The sequence below is a fragment of the Fukomys damarensis genome, unplaced genomic scaffold (assembly GCF_012274545.1).
Source record: "Fukomys damarensis isolate Sample0158 unplaced genomic scaffold, DMR_v1.0_HiC HiC_scaffold_9, whole genome shotgun sequence".
Classification (NCBI taxonomy): domain Eukaryota; kingdom Metazoa; phylum Chordata; class Mammalia; order Rodentia; family Bathyergidae; genus Fukomys; species Fukomys damarensis.
The window spans coordinates 42,594,130-42,616,632 of NW_022900921.1; the positions used below are offsets into that span (position 1 = coordinate 42,594,130).

The 22,503-nt window shown below is 41.8% G+C and overlaps 1 protein-coding gene across 1 annotated transcript in view; it reads right to left on the reverse strand.

The window, feature by feature from the left end:
• Mgat4a (alpha-1,3-mannosyl-glycoprotein 4-beta-N-acetylglucosaminyltransferase A) overlaps positions 1 to 21,294 on the reverse strand; it is a 109,511-nt gene extending 88,217 nt beyond the window's left edge. The window contains exons 1-2 of the mRNA XM_010643224.3: positions 21,277 to 21,294; positions 19,380 to 19,718 (exon numbers count right to left, since the gene is read on the reverse strand). Coding sequence (XP_010641526.1) covers positions 19,380 to 19,473 — 94 coding nt within the window. The 5' untranslated portion in view covers positions 19,474 to 19,718; positions 21,277 to 21,294. The remainder of the gene's footprint in view (positions 1 to 19,379; positions 19,719 to 21,276) is intronic.
• Between the last annotated feature and the right edge of the window lie 1,209 nt (positions 21,295 to 22,503).

The window sequence follows — 22,503 nt, forward strand, 5'->3', positions numbered from 1 at the left end:
AAAAAAAAAAAAGATACAAGAGAGAGAAATAAGCACTGTATGTAAGTTAGAAACATGAAACACCAAAACTACATCAGCCAAAAGAGTTGAAAATAGCCCCTTTTAGAGCTGGGCGTGGTGGCACACGCCTGTAATCCCAGCACCGGGAGGCTGAGGCAGGAGGATCTCTGAGTTCAAAACCAGCCTCGGCTACATAGTGAGTTCCAGGTCAGTCTCAACTTCGTAGTGAGACCCTGTCTCAAAAAACCAAAAAAAAGAAAATAGCCCCTTCTAGGGAATGAGCCTGGGAGAGTGCAGAGCAATGAAACTGGAGGCTCTCTTATAATATAGGATTGATCTTCGGTGTTATCAGATTTTTAAATGATGAATATATGCCACATTAATAAAAAATTAATTTTAAAAGGCTACAACACTCAAGTAACCACCATTAATATGCTTCAATTGAAGGACCTAGAAAACAGTGATTAACTTTGCTCAGTAGGATATAAAAAAAGGAAAAAATCCAATCACAAGAAACTGATGCCCACAGAAGTTGGTGTGCTGGGTGCCAGGATACAGGGAGTAAAGAGGGAGCAAGATACCAAGCCCTGGGAGGTCAGGATGGGGGAGCTTCTGCTCAGGGGTCACAGAGCTGCTCAGCTATCATGGTGCCCAGGTGACACCCAGGCAAGTAGCTGGTCAGGGAGACAGCGTGGGAGCGCTGAGGCACTTAGGCTAGAACCTGGGAAACAGGTAAGACTGACAAAGGGACTTGGAGGGATCACTGTGGTAGAGGTTAAAACAAGAGGAAAGGCGGCCCACAATTTCAGGGTAACACTGATCACAAAGGATGGAGAGGTATAAATGAAGAGGAGCCAGCTCCTGAGGACCCGACATAGCAGGATGAGAAACTAAGAGAAGTAAACAAAGCTGACCTGCAATGGCCTCACACGACTAGGCAGCACCACGTAACAAAGTAACAAAGCACTTTCTGTCTTCCTGAAACACTTCCCTGGATGGACTTATTTGGCAACAGTTTCCTAACATGCTTCCCACTTTACCAGTCACGTCCCCTCTACCTCTCAGTGACAAAGTGTGCTCAGCCCTCTAAATTACCTCCTCCATCCCTAAGGCGGGTGACTCCCTCTACACACCAACATCAGAGCGCACAGCTCTGCCAAAGCGTCCGATGTGATTCTGAAGGCCTCTTCCGTAAGTGTCACTATTATGACTGCCTCGATGTCACGACGTGGCTATCTCAACATCTACCTTTCATGGTCCTTTGGACTTTGGGGAAGAGCCAGAAGTCACACAATCTGCTTCAGAAAGTGGCAAGAACAATGGGATAAGGGTATCAAAGCAAGAGGGAGTATCTGAGGGAGATCAATGGCAATGCATGTATCCTTTACTGTGATAAATTTCAGTTTAAACATTCACCGTATATTTACTGATGGCAGAATTCCTCATGTCCACCTCTGAGACCTATTCTTCTAGCATCTTCCCGATCTTAATAAGTGGCACTGCCATCCCCTCAGCTTCTCAGACCAAAGCCTAAGAACCATTCTTGATCTCTGTAATCCCTTCGCCTCCTCTCCGATCCACAGGATCAGTGTAGTCAGGTCTACCTCAAAGACACTGGTGGAATCCATCCACTACTGCCCTAGCCCACATCCATAAGGGACTCCTCTGACAGAAAAGTCTTCTGTTGGAATCTCAATAGCGCCACTCCGCCTCCTTAGAGGGAATCAGACTATGACATACTCATCCTAAAACTTCCCCAAAGCTGCCCACTGTGGAATAAAGCCCTCTATAGCCACTGTGATCTGACTTCTCCAACTCCAGCTCCTCCCACACTCTCGACCCTCCCACACCTTTCACTGGCTCATCCACATCAACTTCCTGTGTGCTCTTTCAACATGCAATGTTCGGTCCTCCTCCATCCCGTGGGACTTTAAGACTTACTGTTCTGCCACAGGGACCCCTCCTCATACTACTTCTCTGGCTGCTTTCTAGCCAGGCTTCTGTTTACTCAGAGGGGCTGCTCTCCAACTACACCCGCACCTAAACAGTCCTTATTTCCAACTCACTCTTCATCTCATTTACTTGTTTTGTCAGTATCCATCGCTGTCTGAAATAACAGCCAATTTAGCAGTCCAAATACTATTATGTAAGCCTCTCTTCCTTAGCATCTCTATAAATAGACTCTATGACAGCAAGAATGTCACTTACGTTGTTTTCCACCATATCACCAAGTGTCTAATGTAACAGCACACAGTACACGCTCAGTAAAGACTAATGAATTGGTAAATCATCGGAGCTGGAGAGAAGAAAAACAAATGTGAAAAGCTCCTGGGCCAAGAGCACTGTACAGGTCCGCAAGTTTCCCTCAGATCCTAAACCCTTATTGGAGTACATATTTTAGGCACAAGACCAACAGAATCTGCACTCCACTACAAGTGATTTGCTTCTGGAGAACACCTCCAGAAACACCAGAGGCGCAAGGAATGTAAAGGTGACAGGAGGACACCCGGAGTCCCCATTCTTCTTTGTTGTTCCTAGTTTTCAGATGTAGAGACCCAAGTCACCTGGACTCTTGGAGTCGATAAGAAGGGACTGAGGCTATCTCCCCGAAGGAGGTGGCTTCTCACGTCACTGGATCGCAATGGCAGGCTGAAAGGCAACTTCCTCTCATGCTTGTGCCCTGAAGCAAACAGGGCCTGCTCCTTGATGGTTAGATTGCCGGGAAGCATTAACTGCACCAAGGGCCAGTTTCGCTTGTGTGTTAGTGCTCAGGATCAGCACCCTCTCCGGTACTGAGGTCCCTGCTCACGTGGGATGACAGTTCTAGGTCACGGAGAGCTCTGCCTCTCCACAGGACTGAATCAGTTCAACAATGCATCCAGGTTGCCTGTTCAGTCTGAAGATGGACTTCTTTCCCATCACTTTTACCCATTTCACAGAGAGGGTAACTAGCTACACCCACAACTCTACCGAGGATAGTTCCGATTTAGGTGGCACAACTGCCACCTAAGCATGACTGCTGAAGTGCCCTGGGCCTTGGACAGTCAGTCACATGACTGTCCTAACTGTAAAGGGAAAAAAGTAATGTCCATTAAAATGACTGACAGTCAAGAAACTGAGGAAGTGGTTACAAGGGGTCTGAACTTTATGAAATCAACTAACAATAAAATTCCTATCATGAGACACAAAGAACTGAGTGTATGCAAACCTGGAACACGATGAACACAACACAGACGATGAACAGACTGAGGAAAAGTAGCAATACAGAAGGTGTCATACCGGGTCCAAAATGTAGCCTGCCATGTATGCAGTGAGACAAAAGGCCAAGTCTACTCTTCTGCACTATGACTTAAACCTCAGAAGACAAGCTTCAGAAGGAATGAGGATGAAAATGCTCTCTAATACCCAGTCTGGAGGAGTGTGAGCCAGAATGGCACTAGAACTGGAGACCAGAGCAGTGTAAAAAGCAACTACAGAAGCTAGCAGAGAAAACAGCAGGAGAGGCACCTCCAGACACAACTCTCCCCAGAACACCACAATAATCTAAGAAAAAACAAAGAGCAAGATACAGAATACATACAGCATACATACTAGTTATGCAAAAATTTTAAACACACAGAAGTATATACACATACATATACATACAGTTTATGACTTCACATCTACAAATCAACAAGTAAAAAATAAAATAGGAAGCCAGGCATGGCGGTGCATGCCTGGAATTCCAGCTACTGAGCAAAACTAAAGCAGGAGGATCAGAAGCTAGAGGCCAGCCCTCCCGGCAACTCAACAAGAATCTGTCTCAAGATAAAAAGAAATGTAAAAAGGGATATAGTTCTATGGTAGAGTGCTTGCTAGTACACCCAAGGCCCTGGGTTCAATCCCTAGTACCACAAAAAACCCTAAGGGAGTACATAAACATGATGCAGTTGAGAGGGACAAATGTGAAAAATACATAACAGATTTTAGGTAAATCATCCATGATTTATACATTAAAAATGAAAAGAAGCCAAGCATGGTAGTACATGCCTGTAATCCCAGCACTCTGGGAGGTTGAGGCAGAAGGATCTCAAGTTCAAACCCATCCTGAGCAACCTGGCTACTTGGTAACACCCCGTTTCAAAAATAAACAATAAAAAAAGCCTTGGGGCTGGGCATGGTAGCGCAAGCCTATAATCCCAGCACTTGGGTAGCAGAGGCAGGAGGATCGCTGTGAGTTCGAGACCAGTCTGGGCTACACAGTGAGTTCCAGGTCAGTCTCAACTACATAGTGGGACCCTGTTTCAAAAAATGTAACAAAAAAACAAACGAAAAATAAAAAAGCCTTGGGATGTAACTCAGTGTGAAGGCCCTGGGTTCAATCCCCAGTGCTATCAAAAAAAAAAAAAAAAAAAAAAAGAAAGAATAAAGAAAAAGCAAGCAAGAAAGAAAACAGTAAAGTATAAAGAACTAGGAGTAAATATGAAAAATCTGAGTAATGAAAATACAAGTATTTCTATATATTTTACTGCATCTTTCTGTGCACATTTAAATTGTGTTAAATGGGCTGGATGAGGGGATATGGTCTCTGCCCTTAAGAAGCTCATTTAGACTCTATCCTAGTCCAGTTTTGCCAGTGCTCTGTAATCTGCAGTATTTACCTTCTTGTCCTTAAAAAACAAATCCTGTTTGCCTACATTATGCCTTCAAGTCCTCTCCCAGCTTTATAATTTCCCCATGATCAACAGTGAAATGAGAAGCAAAATTGGGAAATAATAAAGTCTCAAGAGAGCTAAATGACTTTTCCAAAATGAAAGAAAACAATTAAAAAACAGAAAAAATACCAGGAGAAAACTGCTGTAAGTCCTCAGGAAGAGAGAATCCTGAAGAGTACCTGCAAAAGGGGAACACGCCACCCTACCCTGCGCTCCCCACCAGGGACCAAACCCTGCTACCCCAGAGCCAGCCATCTGCAACCTCTGCAGGTCTTTCTGGGACTTCTCTGTGACATCATCACAGGAGTCAAATGTCTCCTAAAACCCCAAACACCACACATCCATGCCTGACCCTCAGTGTGACTCTTTCAGAAACAGTTTCAAAGCCCCTGAAGTCCCACCCTGTACACTCACATTTTGTAACCACCTGCGAATGTTTTGCCAGGTGCCTCAGTTTCCCTTCATTGACCCTGAAATAGACCAAAATTGAGCCAGGTCTCTGGCAGCTCCTGTGAATTACTTGGTGACGAGGTTATTTCCGTGTGCACATCTAGCAATGGGCTCCTATTCAGGTCCACAATCAAAAGAAACAGATAAGATTAATGTGGTTTTTCTAAATTTAATATAGCTACCGATCATATGTTTTCTTTTACTCACAAGCCATGAGATTTTAGACTTGCTGTTTATGTACTGGAACAATAAGTCTAAAGTCCTAAAACCCAGTGTTCTTTGTGTTTCAGCAGTAGAGGACTTCTGTCTATGCTTAACTTTGGCACACATTTTGCTAAGACGACACTAGAATGGGTGCGCTCAGTATGGAAGCAAAGACCCCCACCATCATTGAGGTTCACACATCTCTTCCCAAAATACCTGCAACCAGCAACATGACATGACCCTTCTACTTACAGGGAACAGCTGATTGTTTTTGCGGATTTAAGTACCTTTGACAAATGATAGCATGAACTTATTTTTAACCTACAAAGGGGATCCAGCTAAACTGGACTTGTTAAATTTATTTAAAACTGTATACTTTTTTGTTTTGCAACACAAGCAGGCCTAGAGGATGGGGCAGGGGTGGCTTGTTGGTAGAGCACTTGCCTAGTGTGGGTGAAGCCCTGGGTTTGATCCTAGTACCACAGAATAAATAAGGCTACACGGTCTGATTAAATACTGAGCTAAGGAAGCAAAACTTTGTGACCAAAGCGTATAAATAAGGTCCACTTGGTGACAGACAACCTGAGATTTTGTCTGGAGCAGAAGAACAAGCCGAGGTCCTGTTGCCGTCACTGGCTGGCTCAGACAGAGGGAGTCCATCATGGGACACTTAACTCCTGCTTCCCAAACGTGTTGTGAGGGCCCCCAGTGAGCACGAGACAAAGGCAGTTCCTGAACAGGACCCTTCCTAACTCCCAAGTCCAGTTCCGGGAGGGATTTCCATTTGCAAACCACTCCTATGTCCCTGAAGGCAACGCACACAGGAGTCACAGAGGTCTGGTAAGTTCTACCACTTCCCTGCAACACCTGTTCATAAGCAAATGGGACTTCACTACAGACTGGAAGTAATCAACAGAAAAACAAAGGAATAAAAGATTTGGGAGACAGCTGCAGTTACGAAAGAGACAACTTGAGATAAATACAAATTATGAGGCACCAATAAAAATATACCACAAGTCTTGAAGGTCAGCTTTTAGCTTCACATCTGCCAACTGGAGGAAGGGATACCCCAGCAGAAAGGGTATCTCTACACCAGATGTTCAGTTTAGGACTAGTGCTGTTCAGGGACCTTCACCTCCTTGTTCCATTACACATACATTTTTTTGAAAAGTACTTGGGTGCTTTGAAATAACATCCAAGCTGTCAACAGAAGCTTCTTCACATGGATTCCAGGACAAATAAAGAGGTGAGTTCAAGATAGGACTGGCCCCTTGCTGCTGTGGGAAGAAGAGAGAGAGGCATAGGTGGACTCCTTTCCCAGCCCCACACAGGCTTCACATCCTCCTCTAAGTAACAACTTTCCCTACAAAACTCCGGTCCTCCTGGAAGTCCCTCGAGTGAGCTGAGGCTCATTACACAAAACAAAATCTGGTCAGTGAATCTATCTATAAGGAAAAACGGGGTACAGCAACGTGATTAGATAAAAGTCAGCCAACGGGAAAGCCAACCAATGACTGTTTCCTAGGAGCAACAATAAGTATTCTAGTACCACTGTGTCTAATGAACACAGAGATTCCTGTCTCTAATATAATCCATATGGAAAGACATGAGGACCTGTAAGGTACAGTGAAGTCCTCATCTTCTGACAAGAAAATAAGTCAGGATGGGTCTGGAAGTGTGGAAACAGAACAAGAAAGCAGGAATGAGTTCAAGGATGTTTGGAGAAGTGCTAAAGAGACAAAGAAAACACCTAAAGGGACCCCAGTAGCCAAGTTGTGACAATGTAATAATTAAAAGAAAAGCAGCATCCAGCACACTGGCACCTGCCTATAATTTCAGCAAAGAAGACAGCTGATGCAGGAGGATGGCAAGTTCAAGTCCTGCCTGGGCAAATTTAAAAAAAGAAAAAAAAAAAAGGGGGCTGGGGACTTAGCTTAGTGGTAATTCCCTCAGTTCTATATCCAGTACCAAATAAATAAATAAATAAAAACAAAAAAGGCCCACTAACCACCACCACCAAAAGCTGACCAGCAACATAGTTAGGAGAAATGTTTATCTTATAAATAGTAGTAAAAAACTTTTTTAAAAGGGGGAGGGTGTTGAAGCCCGGGGTTGTGACACACACCTATAATCCCAGCACTCTGGGAGGCTAAAGCAAGAGGATCACAAGTTTGAGCCCAACATGGGCAATTTAGTGAGACCCTGTCTCAAAATAAGTTTTAAGAAGGGCTGGGGATGTAGCTCACTGTGAAGGCCCTGGGTTCAATCCTGAGAACCAGAAAAATAAAATTAGGATAAAAAAGATAGTGACCCCATCTCCTCCAGAATCCATGTTACTTTTATTGCCATGGTACCTGCTCTTAGAGCTAAAAGAACTTCCAGGTTCCAACCTCCTAAGTCCCCTGGTCTCCTCCAGTTCCTCTTCGATTTCTGGTGCATTTATGCCTCTGTGCCATCAGGCTGGGCCCCTCAGGTCGAGGTGCTTCTGCCACTTGGTCTTCTGCCTTCGCCCACACTGTGGTTCCCCATTGTTCTCTCTCTAATTCTTGCTCCCCTTCAGAGCAACTCACAAGGTACACAGGAGGAGCATGCTCAAGCTCATCACCCAGCCGCCTCCTTTAGCAGGCAACGTTTGCATCTCCATCACCTCTTAGTTAAAGGACAGACAGTATCTATCACTCAGGGGAAAGGCGAGCAGGAAGCAGGAACGAACTGCGACAGACAGGACACCCCAGAGCTGCTTCCTCCAGAGCAGCCGCATGAGAAACACTTTAAAAGCAAAGTTTCTAACCCAGTGACTTCTAGGTAAAATGTCCCAAGAACTGTGCGCCAGTGCATACCAGAAGCCAGGCGGGCTGAGAGGCCTTACTTCTGGAGTTTGTCACAGGGTGCATGACCTTTGTCACAACTCACACTTAGGGTTTGTGCACTTTTTAGACGAGTGTTACACTTCAAATACAACCTTGAAGAAAAGAAAGGAAAGTGCTCTGAAGACAGCAAATGTCTAAACCTCAAATGAAGGCAGAAACACAGCCAACTTCCCAACCTCTTGGATAGAAAATCCTATCATAGCATTTCAGCTGTGGAAGATAAAAAAATTTAAACCTCGCATGCGAACACTTACTACTTTTTAAACTAGAAAAGTAAACTTTAAAAAATGAACACTAACTTCGATTTGCTGTTACTTTCTAGCTTCTTGTTGGGAAACTAAAGAACAGAGCTTTTAAAAAGTAACCTACTTTTTTTTTTTATCTTTAGATTTTGAAAACAAAACAATAAGCTTAATAGCAAACAAAATAGACCTCAGCAAAAAAGATACAGGTTCTACTTTTCTTGTATAAGTTATTTAAATCCAAATGTTAATTAAATCAATACTATCCGCAGACTTTGAGGTTAGCTACAACATAAATGGCAACTAAAGTGTTCTTCCAAAAATAATGTTCTTGATTTTCCATGGAAATTAAAGCTAAAATTAAACTTTATAAAAAATGTGAATTAGATCTCCTTTACTCAAGGCCCAGCACAATACTTAGAGGAAAATAAGCACTAAAACATATATGTATATATTTTGAAAGGATATATGAATAAAAGCATCCATACCCCTTGAAGAGAACTGTGGTTAAACAAACTATTCATCTACACCATGGAGTACTAAGCAGTCGTAAAAAAGATGAGAGAGATCTCTCTGAATAAATATGGAGTGGTTTCCAGGATATGTTGCTAAGTGAAAAAGGCACAACATGCTACTCTTCCCAAGGGAAAGAAGAGGAAGAGTACAGGGAAATGTTCAGGTGTCTCCTTAATTTGTGCAACAAGAAATTCAAGAGAGATAAACCAAATGATAGTAATACTGAATACGTATAAAAGATAGGCAGGGTATGAGTAGGAAGGACTGGAAATGGAGAATATACTTCTCTCAACACGCGTTTTCTTACGCTTCTGACTCAGAACAAAGACCATGTTTCAAATATCTAAAATGCAAATAATTTCAATTAAACAAGACATAAGGGAAACCTAGAATGCCATAAAAACAGTTATAAATGGACTTTTCTGTATTATAAATTGAGTAACATAGCCACACAGAAAAGAAACTGTTAAGATTATTAGAAATAAGTAACTGGACAATAGTAGAGGGGTACATATTATGAGACTAAATACAAAAAAGAACTGTGGTCAAACATTGTAGCATAGCAAACTGACTCTCACTTGGGTGCAAGCTAGCAATTCTGACCACTGTGTGTACATACTGGGATCGGGCATAAGTGATGACACTAGGATACTAAAGCCATGTTTTGTGCCATCAGAGACAGGAGTGACAAAGGGACATTCGCATGAGCACTACAGCATTGTTATAATCGGAAGGGTCGTGAATGCACAGTACTCCACTCTGGTGAGATACAGAGATGGGCAGGGAAAAAGGCATATGTAACACATACATCTCCTTGCTGTCCACCGACAGGGACAGCCGGGGCTGACACCACAGTACAATGGCAAACCAAGACTCCATGCTCCAAAGGCACTCAAGGCTCCTTGGAGAAGTGGCTGCTTCCAAGACCTGGGCAGGGAAAGGTAAGAAGCTTGGGGCATCTTATTGCACCAAAAATACATATGGTAAGGACTGGACAGAGTGGCTGTACCACACTGTGAATGTACTAAGTGCCACTAAATGTACACTTGAAAGTGGTCCAATCAGTGAGGTGAAATTCACATAACACAAAACTTGAAAAAAAGAATAGCAGAACAAAAGGCATAGATGTCTACTTCAGGGAGCTCTAGATGGCCACCTCTGAGATAATGTAAACAATATATTAATGATCATTAAGGACTAGAACTCATAGGATTCATCAATTCTTCAGAGATCCATATTTCTACAAAGAAAAATAAAGATATTGGGGAGAAAAGACATCCTGCCTTACAGCAAAGTTTCAATCAGAAAGTGTGGAAGGGGTGATGGAAAAAGAAAAATCACACTTGGCAAACAGCACACTAATGATTGCTACAGGTGAAGGTCACCGATATGGTTACAATTTGCAGGCAGAAGTACGATGAGAAACAGGAAAGTAATTCAGCTTTAAAGTATGCCTCCACAAAGTTCTCATTAACTGCAAAGGCAAAAATACTAACATCACCATGGAGAAGCCTGGTGGGCACCGCCTTCTCTCACTGATCAGAGCGCATGTGCCTGGGAAAGATGGAGCGCCAGAAATTCATTTCCCCCATCTAACCACAAGCACTCAGCAGTCAAAGGCAAAGTGAAGGACAATCCACAAAACAGGTGTCCAGGTCTCCACAAATTCTGTGCCAAGGAAAAAATAAATACTGCAGCAACACACCTACAGGGGAAGAAAAAGACAGGACAACCAAACACAATGTGGGATCCCGGGCTGGAACAAAAGGACAGGAGTGGGACACCTGGTAAAATTCACACGAGGTTTGCTGATCAGCTAAGCACAGTGTCAAAGTTAACTGTACAGGTTAGAAAGCTGCACACCAGTTGCGTCACTGGGGGAAGCTGGGTGGAGAACAGAAAGGAACTCTGTACTGTTTTTGCAAAATTTATCATCATGTTAAAATTAGGACGAACTAAAAAAGTTTTAAAAGACATTTATGTTTCAGTTTATTACTTGTCTTCAGCTCTCTCCTACAATCAGACAGGGGTTCTTCTCTGACATGTTCTCTATGCATTCCAGCCCGACAGCGTCTCACACACAGCAGACATCTAACGGACAAAAGCAGAGCATTGTTCTCTAAGTCCAAACCACAATGCCAGGCTCCAAGTCCTAGTAAATATTCTTATATCCTATTCCACTTTATCTTGTGAAGAAAAATAAACCAAAAACTTTGGTTCACTTTTTTGTTTACAAGTAAGAGTCAGTTTTCAATAAAGAATTTTAACATTTACACTGTGATAGCTAACAGAATATGAAGTCTGATCTTTTCACATTGTTTTCTCTATAAATATACCATAAACTATTGATTCTAAGACACATTTTCTTCCATAACTTAGATCAAGGTGAGTTTTCCAGCATTTCCCATTTAGCAGAGCTTCAAAACCATGGTGCACTTTCTGACAATATATTAGAGTCACTGAACTATGACAACGAGTAAGACATTTAAAAACTGTTTTTGGAACTCCACTTCCAGCAGGACAACAGGAGCTTGGGGGACTCACTCTCCAGTGAAACTGGGGGTGATTATTATGCAAAATCCCACTTAGTCCATCTGGAAACTGCCTAAGGGCAAACAGCAAATGAAGAAACCTGTAGCAGAGAGAATCCATGAAAATTCAGCAAGGTGCCAGCCCAGTATGGAGACCAAGACTATTGCCTCCAACAAGCGGTGAGGTAGAGACCCCACTCCACATTGCTGGGCCAGAGCACAGGGCTCCCTGGTCGCCCACCTGCAAGGTGGGGCTTCACCCTGGAAGCAGGGCTTCAGCTTTTCTCCTGCAGCCCCAGTTGCCCACTGCTTGCAGGACTAAGTCCCAGGTGAGAGCGGTTGAGAACTGCGGGTTCCCTTCTCCCCCAAGCCCACACTGCTGGAACAAAGGCTCTACTTCAGCCACAGTTCACTGAGAATGCCAGGGCCCTGCCAGCCCTCTCAGGGGTGCAGGAGCAGTCGCTCTACATGCAGAGAGGCAGCAGAACAGGAAGCCCTGCCCAGACGGTGCTGAGCTAGAACTGAGTTACTCAGAGATGCCCATCACCCTACCCACTCCCACCTCCAGGGCCCACTCTGCCTGGAGCTATAACTAAGCTTCTCCTCTCTTCCCTTAGGAACTAGCATCCTTTGCAACAAAGAGTGGAAAGTAAAGTCCCAAGTCCTCTCTCAAAGCAAAGGTTGTATGGAGTGAAGGGAATGGGACGAATTGGGAATGGAATGAGAGCACAGGTGGCCTAAGGGCTGGCCACTTCGCAGGAGAGAACTGGAGAAAGTGGAAGCCAGGAGAGCTCCCTGGGGTGGGCCAGACATCAAACACAGACCTCAGAAACTGTTTCCAGAGGAACCACAATGTGATGAGTCTGTAGTTATGTCCTAGGGCACTGCTGTAAACAATAAATCAGCTAGCAGGATGGAAGAAAGCCCTACCCTAGCAATGACAGTGGGCACACCCACAGCTGCACCTCCCCAGGAAAGACTTCACACGACTAACACTAGGTCCTCCAACAGAATAATACAGCATGTCACTGAATGAGCAAGCAAGTAACAGTAACCTCTGGGGGTCCCAGGAGAGGGAGGAGCTGCTAAAATATATTTACGTAAGGCAGCAAAAGTATGAGATACACCAAAAAACAAGCAATGGAAATGGTCTGCAAATATAGTTGGATGACAGAATCAAGACTACGGTCCGGAGAAAAAAAAAAGGCTTACAGAACTAAAGAAGACTGTACGTGGTAGTGATACATGCCTAGAAGCCTAGCACTCTGGAAGGCTGATGCAGGACAGCAAGTTCAAGACCAACCTGGGCAATTTCGTAACTTAGCAAAACCCTGTCTCAAAATATAAAATAAAAAAGGGCTGGAAGTGTGGAGGCTCTGAACTCAAACCCAGGTACAAAAAAAAAAAAAACCCCACAAAAAACAAACCCAAGCCAACCCCTAAAAATAATACAATGACAGAAGATAGCAATTTTAAGGGAAAAAAGGAAATTAGAGAGCTGAAGAGAATCAAAGTAAAGAAAATGCACTCTGGGGCCTTATGAATGGTAACTATGTATCAACTGACTGGGCTAAGGGCCACCCCCACCCCACCCCTGCCACTCACTGGTAAAACATCACTTCTGGGATGTTCATGAGGGCGTTTCTGGACGACAGAAGCGATTTAAATGGTTGACTGAGGAAGATCTCCGCCAGTGTGGGTGGGCATCACCCAATACACTGAGGACCTGAAGAAACCAAAATGGTGGAAACAGGCAACCCTATTTCTCAGACTTCACCTTCTACTGGTTCTTGGGTCATCAGACTAAAGGACTTACACCTTTTGTTCCCCTAGCTGGCCCTTAGATGGTTAGACTCAATCAATTATACCACCAGCTCTTGGGTCTTCAGCTTACAGGTGGGATCGTGGACTTCTAGGCCTCCATAGTAACAGGAGCCAATTCCTATAATACATCTCCTCAGCATTGTTTCCATCCTGGATGTTCCCCAGTGGCCTACAACTTAAAGGTATGGTCCCCAGCCCATGGCACCATTGGGAGCTGGTGTAACCGTTAAGAGGTGGATCCTGGTGGAAGGAAGTTAGACCTCTGAGGGTTGCCCTTGTAGAGTTTCTGGGACCCAAGCCCCACCTTCTGTTTTCTGGTCACATGAGATAAACAGGCCTCCTCCACCATGCATTCCCTAATTTAATGTAAAGTACCACAATAGCAAAGTGACCATAGACTGAGCCTCTGAAACTGTGAGCCAAAATAAACTTTCCCTCCTCATTAGTTGATCTTCTCAGATACTATATTTTTTTCACAGTGACAGCAAGCTGACAAATACATCAGAATACACAGTCTATTTCTCCGAAGAACCCTAACACAAGTTTGAATAACAGATTTCACAGAAGAATTAGCAACTTGATAATAGATTGAGAGGTTATGTAACGCTGAAGGAGAGAAATGAAGAAAAATGAACAAAACCTCAGAGAAATGTAGAACACATGTACATACAAAGCTACATGTAGTGGGAACATCAGAAGCAAAGAGTAATATAAAGAAAAAATATTCAGAGAAATAAGGACTACTTCCCAAATTTATTGAAAAACAATTACCTACCCATCTAAGGAACTCAACAAACTCTAAACAGGATAAACACAGAGACCCGCAGACACATGCTAAATATGATAATCATAAAACACTAAAAGCAATAAGAGAAAAATCATATATATACTTACAAGGAATCAAAGTAAGATTAATAGCTGGCTTCTCTACAGAAATAGAAGCTGGGAGGCAGTGGGATAACACAAAGTGCTCAAAACACTGTCAACCAAGAATCCTACACCCAAGAAAGCTAGCTTTCAAAAGGGAAGGTGAAACAGAAACTTTCCAAAATAAAGAGACTAAGACACAGATTCGAAGTAGAGTGGTTCATACCAGTTATCTCTGCTATTCAGGAGGCTAAAGCAGGAACAGCACACATTTAGGCCAACCGGGGCAACTTAGTGAGAGCCTGTCTCAAAATGAAACTTAAAAAGGGCTTGGTGGGGAGATCAGATGGTCCTAATTTACCTTCTCAGTGCTCACTGAGAAGAAAGAGAGCGTGCAAGCGTGCTAACACGCTACAGGGAAAAGTAAAAACACCTGAGGTTAAGCTATTTATCTGGAGGAGGACTTTGGAAGGTGGAAAACAGATGAATCCTGTGGAACTCTAATTACTCGTGCCTGTATCTGAGTGAATAAAGCCAAGGTGTGCCAGTAACTTGAGGCTCTATTTCAAAGGGAGATATGAGTCTGCTGGACCCCCATATTTTAAGTTGTTTCTGTGTCTCTTTATTTTTCATCCTCATCACCCCTTGGTCAAGTTTGAGCTTGTAGGCTGGTTCCTACCATTTGAAATACAGCTCAGATGGCACAAGGCTCTGGGTTCAATCCCCAGTACATAAATCCACACAAAAAGCACAGGTAACTATGTAACTATAAGAAGTCACAATAAATGTGTATTTTTTTCCTCTTCATTCATTAATTTTAAAAGTGTATAAAATTATACATATAAATACACTGCAAGATTTATAACATATAGAAATACATAAGTAAAATAATTGCCAGTAACAGCACAAAGGAGAGAAGTGGAAATAAAACAAGCTAAAGAAATAATGACAGATGGTAAAAATCATACCCGTACATAATGACAGATAAAAAATCGTAATTATAACTATATGCAATAATTATAACAATATATTGCAAGGTTTGTAACATTAATAGATGTAAATATATACAACCCAAGGGGAAAAGGGAATAGTTACATAGGAGTTAATATTTCTATATATTACTAGAATGAAGCAACTATAAATCTAAAGCTGACTCTTAAAACTTAGAAAATAAAAAACTGAAAATCTTTAATGAAATTAAAATGCTACATTAGAATTCAATAAATGCAAAACAAAGTAGTAAAGGATTAACAGAGAAATGAAAACGACATGAGCCAGAACAAAAAGACAGCAGAAATATATACAACTACATCAATAACATTAATTATGGGTGGATAAATAGACAAATCAAAGGGCAGAGATTATGAGACTCAATTTTAAAGACATACCATAATTCAAAGTAAAAGAAAGTATAATGGTTCAGCCACTTTGGGAAACAGTCTGGCTGTCCTTCAATTGATTCCAGAGTTCCTATATGACCCAGCAATGCCATCTCTGGGTGAATATCCAAGAGAAATAAAAACATACATGTACACAGAAACATGTCCACGGATGTTTACAGCAGCCAAAAGGGAGAAACAACTCAACTGTCCAATGGATGAATGGACTGACCACGTGGTGCCCTCATTTAAGGGGAAATCATTTAGCTCTGAAAAGGAGTGAAGTACTGACACACACCACCGCGTGGAGGAGCCTCGGAAACATGACACTGAATGAAAGAGACCACAAAGGTCACACCTCACAACTGCACTTAAATGGAAGCCTACAGCGATGGAGTACAGACTAATAGCAAACTGCCAGAGCAAGGGAGAGGCGTGTGAGAAGCAGGGCACTAACAGCTAAAGGGCACAAGATCCTCTCCTGAGGTGAAGAAAATGCTGTGATACTGACTGGTGGTGGACACACACACACCTGTGAAGACACCAACACGCTGAGTTGTACACTGTAAACAGCTGGATTGTATAGTACATACATCACAGCTCGGTAAAGCAAATTTAAACATTTTTAAGTACTCTATTTTTTGCTGAAGGAATCATTCATACACCAAATGATTATTAAATGTGTACAAAGCACCAAGCACTGGGTCAGGAATAGGGCTCTATGGTGCTGAACCGGTTCTGCCGGGCTCCAGATTGCACCTGACCCAAGGAGGAGCCCGACTCTCACTGGTGAGAATGCGCTTATTCCTGTCCCACTCTCCCAACACCACCTACAATTTTCACAACCTGCAATTCCACATAACTAAAATTCTGCCTCATTTTTCCATGAGAACCCTGAATGTCCTGCTGAAACTGGCCCTGCCCTAAACCCCATTTTCCCTGGAAGCTCACAATGGTCTCCTCAACCTAGGTTGGTTTCACAGACCAGCTGTTACTCTTGCAAGTGGTGAATGAAGACTACCACAAACCAGTACTTCTAGGAACCATACTACAATGACCAGGTGAACCTTGAGACGCCTCAGGATGCTGGGTGTGGGCATAATGAGTGCTGTAGAATTCCACAGCACACTGTACTCATTTCCTTGTAGCTGCACACACAGTTCCCTGAACCTGAGACACACAACGTCCCCTATTCTGCCTGGAGTGGCTTCACATTAATCCCTCACATTTCCCCTCCTCCAGGAAGCACCAGAAGAATTAGTGGCCTCCATCTCCGCTTCTCTGTGCAGTAGACTAGTAACTAAAAGCACAAGCTCTGCCCTCAGCCTGCTGAGTTAAAACTTTAACTCTATATCTTAACATGTGACCCTGTTAAGTGTCTTAATCACTCTACCATGATTTCCTAATCTACAGGAAGGAGGTACTATTTCCTGAAGTTACGAGGATTAAATGAAGTAATGCACACAACATGCTTAGAAAAGGTCAAGTACTCTGTGATAGCCTCTACCTCATTCTAGCTGATGGTGTTGTGTTTATTTACATGTAGCTCTTTGTGACAGTCCCTGCTCAAAAGAAAGAAGTTTCTTATTTCTTTTCATATCTGTAATATACAATGCAGTGCTAGACACAGGATGGGTATACATAAGGGACCAGTGAATGAATGAAGAATAAAAACTATTAGTCTAAGCCAGGGGTGGCACACACCTGTAATCCTAGCCCTCTGAAAGGCTGAGGCAGGAAGACAGCAAGTCTGAGCCCAGCCTGGGCAATTTAGTGACTTTGCAAGACCATCTTCAAATAAAAGATAAAAAGGGGTGGGGCAAAGCTCAGCACAAACATCCTGAGTTTAATCCCCAATATGGGGCAGGAGGGCAAGAGGGTAATATGAGTCCACCAATGTCAAAGGTTATGCATTTAACCATTACTTTCAAATAAAAACCAGAGCACATGGTTTACGGTTATACTAAAATCGAGTATTTCAAATCAGGCTGCCCTGGAAAATTAAGACTGATCTAGAAAGAAACCAAATGCTTGACAATCAGAGTAGTGACATAAACAAGAACAATTCCAAAGAGGGGATTTACAGGAGTGAAGCAGGAGGATGGTGCTGATCCCTGAGAATGTGGGGATGAACCAATAAGCAGGGAAACAGCAGAGCTGGCCAGAGGGTGAAGATCAGAGGACGGGCTGTGTGCTAAACACGGCACGGTCAAACATTCTCTACCTCCTCTGAGTTACCTCTGAAGATACAGACGGCTGAATAAGAAAAATAATAATACTTCTAATGCCCCAAATCAATGGACGAAGTCTCCAAAATCTTAAATCTTCTAAGACACAGTGAGAAGGATCAAGTTTCTCCACAGCTGCAATACTGCTTCCCGATAAGAAAAAACCCACATACTCCCATTACAGTCCACTCTCTCAGCTCAGAAGTAGATTTTTAACAGCAGCCATTTGTTTAGTTTATGTCAGGGATGATCAACAGTTTCATTAAATTAACTATTCAAGATTCTTCCTGATTAAGTCTTCTCATTTAGTACAATAAGAAACCAAAACCTAAATGGTATGTATTTCTACACAAAGTATTTGCTTTTAGCAAAATTTTTACTTTTTTTTTTTAATCTCAGTATTAAAGCCCAACTCAGAGAAAGGAAAGGATATTATACTTGCTTAAAGCACTGAGCATATGTTTTTCATTTACATTTGCTTATTTTATTGATAACTGAACGCAGGGCAGTCATGCCGAGCTACATCTCCAGTCCTTAATTTTTTGAGACAGGGTCTTGCAAATCACCCAGGGTGGGCTTGAACTTTGAATCCTCCTGCTGCAGCCTCCCAGAGTGCTGGGATTATAGGCATGTACCACCTTGCCCCGCTTTATATCTGTTCATTTTGTACAAAGAGATGCACATGTGTAGAAAATATATATGTATAAAATATACACTCACACAGAGATATGTTACCCGATACAAACATCAGAAAAAAAATTGGGTCTGAACAATCATTTCAGTCGTCTTCATTCGACTCAATACAGTGAGGTTAGAGGTGGCATCTTCAAATAGCCCACGTGATGATGACCCTAACTTGAGTTAATCAAAATAAATATGCATACCTCCTTCCTCCTCTCTGTCATTCATCAGGTTAAGATAAAGAAAAGATATAAAATAAATTTACTCCATATATTTTCTCTTTCCAAAAAAAAAAGACAAAGAAATGTATTCCCTGAATATAATTCCAATCAATAAACAAATGACTTCCAGTCAAAACATAATCTAAACACACTTTAAAAAAATTATTCCAATCAGAATTTCTCCTTGCCCCCTTCTAAAGTACTTTTGCCTACAGAGAAATCAGTCAAGGCATATAGTTTAAATCATTAGCTACATAGCACCACACATTAGCATAATTGGCATGTAAATTTCATGAAGGCACTGATTATGTCCTTTTAAGTGTTATACAACACCCAGTACAAGAAAGCTTATTAAACATTTATGATGATTAGTTTAAAAATGCCAAAGAAAAGTCTTTGTTATTCAACTTGGCTGTCATGTTTAAACCACTGATCGGTATCTATTTCTCCCAGTGCCACTGTAAGAAATCGAAAACAAAACAAACCCCACTGGAATTAGAAATTCTGTCTCCTCTGTCCAAGAATATCATTTGTTTTTGTGTCAAAAGAGACTGCCAGCAGAGAGAATGCAACAGACAGGTTGCTAAGATATTTAACCTAAGCATTTATGCACTATTTGCAAGCAAAATGCCCACTGCATTTCATGCACATTGCCAGAGACATTTTCCTCACCTTTCCCATTTTGCCACGTAGTGTACCAGGACAGAGTAAGGAAGGAAGTGATAAATGCTAAAGCAGTGGCCACAGTTCCATTGCGGAGCCTCATCTCATTTCATTGTCACACTGGTGCAGAGGTTTGTGATGATGACCAGGACTGTATTCTCTTTAGCTAGAAGTCAACGGAATCCAGTACTCCTGGCTCCCAACCAATAAAAACAATCAATGTGAGAGGTTCATTTCAGATGCTCGCAGAAGGCATCTAGAAGGCATCTAGTGGTAATACCATTCACAATCGCCACTCAGGATTGTCTCTGCAGGCTTGAAATGCTGATGTCTCTGGCTGTTTTCCTCCTAAGGGAGGAGGGAAGAGAAAGAAAAACTTACTCAATAATGCAAAGCATAGATTTCTTCATTTATTATTCATCATGATAAGGAGACTTTTGGCAGAACTAAACTGTATCTATGAAGACCACCTCTACATCTAAATAACTCATTTTATATAGTAGGATTATATGGTCCTTCTTTGCAAAAAATAAAAGCTTCAAATTTCATTTCCTCTTGTTGGTTTTGTCTGTAAAAAGAGAAGCATTATTCATTTAAAGAGAGAAGTTGTAGGACTCACAGATTCCAAGACTATAACTCTAATTATCATATAATGTTTCCTGAGAAACACTCCCCCCAAGCAGTCCTACTGCACAATAACAAGCAACATTTAACAGCAAGAAGAAAGAAAGAAAGACAGACAGACAGAAAGAAAAGAAAAGAAAACTTGATGGACAAAATAAAGGTGAAAAGACCTGGGTCCTAGATCCAGCTCTGGCGTTACTTGTGTGATTCTTGGGGTGTCCCTTATCTTGATGTCAAAGCTTTTTTATAAAATGAGAAACCACCTGTTCTATCTCTTCTTTAACATATGATAATAAATGGTAAGAAGGTTAGCATTACTATTGCTATTTATCATCATAAAATAAGCTCAGTCTTCTCAGTGATTAACCCATTCCCAGGGTGTAAAGTAGATACATTTATATATTTAGAAAACGTATGCTTGTAACCCCATCACTCTGGGAGGCTGAAACAAGATGATTCTGAGTTGCAGGCCAGCTGGAGCAAATTAGTGAAACTCTTTCTAAAAATATAAAAAAGGCTGGGGATGTAGCTCAGTGCAAAGGCTCTGGGTTCAATCCCAGCACCACAAAAGCAATCCTGTCCATCTGCTATCAGCCAAGGCCCATCACTAGGCATTGTTTTAACTCTCTGAGTTAAATCTGGGAGATCACCATCCAGCTAACAAAACTGCTTGGAAAATGAAAAGAAATGAGGCCATCCAAGGTACTTAGCATAGCACCCAGCACACACTGGGTCTCAATAAATATTAATTGTATTAAAAATTAAAATAAATCAAATACAGCAGCCAATAGTTCTGTCCATTCCATGCATAACTGGCCTCATTACCTAGAGGCAGGTCCGGCAATAAGAATTGTACATTGATTCCTGGTGGCCTCAAGGGGACCACAAGAAGCTCCTGGCAATATACTAATGACACTCTAGTGGGATGAGTTAATGCACTTCCCAAACTGCTAACAAACCCGAGGGACAACTGTCTTAGTGAAGACCTCGCTGAAGAAAGCAGCCCTCTGCAGGCAACTCAGAAACTACCACTTTAGTTACTTCTTACTACTGAACATGAGAAGAAAGCCCCACTGGTAATAAAAGATCACAAGGGCATAGTAATAAAAAAGACAATGACAGCCACTGAAACTCACTGAGTGCTCCCCGTGTGCTGGGTCCATTATGTGGTTTAAACCTTCACAAAATCCTATGAGGCTAGCATTATTAATATCATTTTACACACAAGGAAATTCATCCAGAGAGAAAACTAACTTGTATGACTCCAAGATTAGCCACTTACCTTTTGCCCCTTAAATTCGGCCACTTGCTGAATATATTTGTTAAGGTACAACACATGGGCCTGGTGAGGTATAAGCTGCAAAATTCACAGGAATTTTTAAAGTCTAAATGTACGACTTTCAATAAATTTCTCACTTCCTGCAGCCTTTGGCTAATCCTTCGCCTCACTCCTGCACCTCCAACAAAGGGTGCCTGTTACCCACTTTGAACAGCAGCTCTAATTTCCATTTTAGGAGCTCTGAATTCCAACTACACTGCTCCCTCTTATTACCTGAGCACAAGGAGCACCACAGACATTCTCACTTAAAGTTATCACTGCTAAGACCAAATTTATTCACCTTCCTTAGTTAAGACAATTTAGTATTAAACAGGCACATTTTTGCAGTTTTAGAATTAAAATGTTAGCCAAGTATGACAGTACATGCCTATAATCCCAGCTACTCAAAAAGCTGAGGCAGGAGAATCCCAAGTTGTCTCAAAAATTAAAAATTAATTAATTAAAATTTAAAAAAGGCTGGGATGTAGTACAAGCACTCCCTGAGGAATCCCCACCACCATCAAAAATAAAAATTTCATGGCAAAAAAAGAAAAGCCTATAATTTAAAATTCTGTTTAGTGTCTAATATACATTGCCTTATATTAACAAGTGCCCTCTACATCCTAATTATAAAAGACAGCCTGTAATCCTAGCACTCTGGAAGGGTGAGGCAGGAAAATATCTAAGTTCAAGCCCAGCCTGGATAACATAGCAAGATCCTATCAAAACAAATTTTAAGCCAAGCATGGTGGTGCACGCCTACATCCCAGCACTCGGGAGGCTGAGGCAGGAGGATCGCTGTGAGTTTGAGACCAGCCTGGGCTACATAGTAAGCTCCAGGTCAGTCTCAACTACACAGTGAGACCCTGTCTTAAAAAAACTAAAAAACAAAACAAAACAAAAAAAACCCACAAATTTTAAAAGGGGCCACAGGACTTTAAAAAGGGGTTTTATACCTTAGTACAATCCCCAGCACCATAAAAAAATTAAAAAAGGAAGTGATAACTTAGTGAATTATATGATTTAGAATTTTAATCCCAGTATGACATAATATAAAAATGCTTATAACCCTCAGTTGCTATGTACTTAGCCATACTTTACTTAATTTGCCTTATTTTATTTTTTTATTTTGCTTTATTATACATTCAGTTAATAATGAACTAATAAGCACAGACTCATAAAGGATATTTT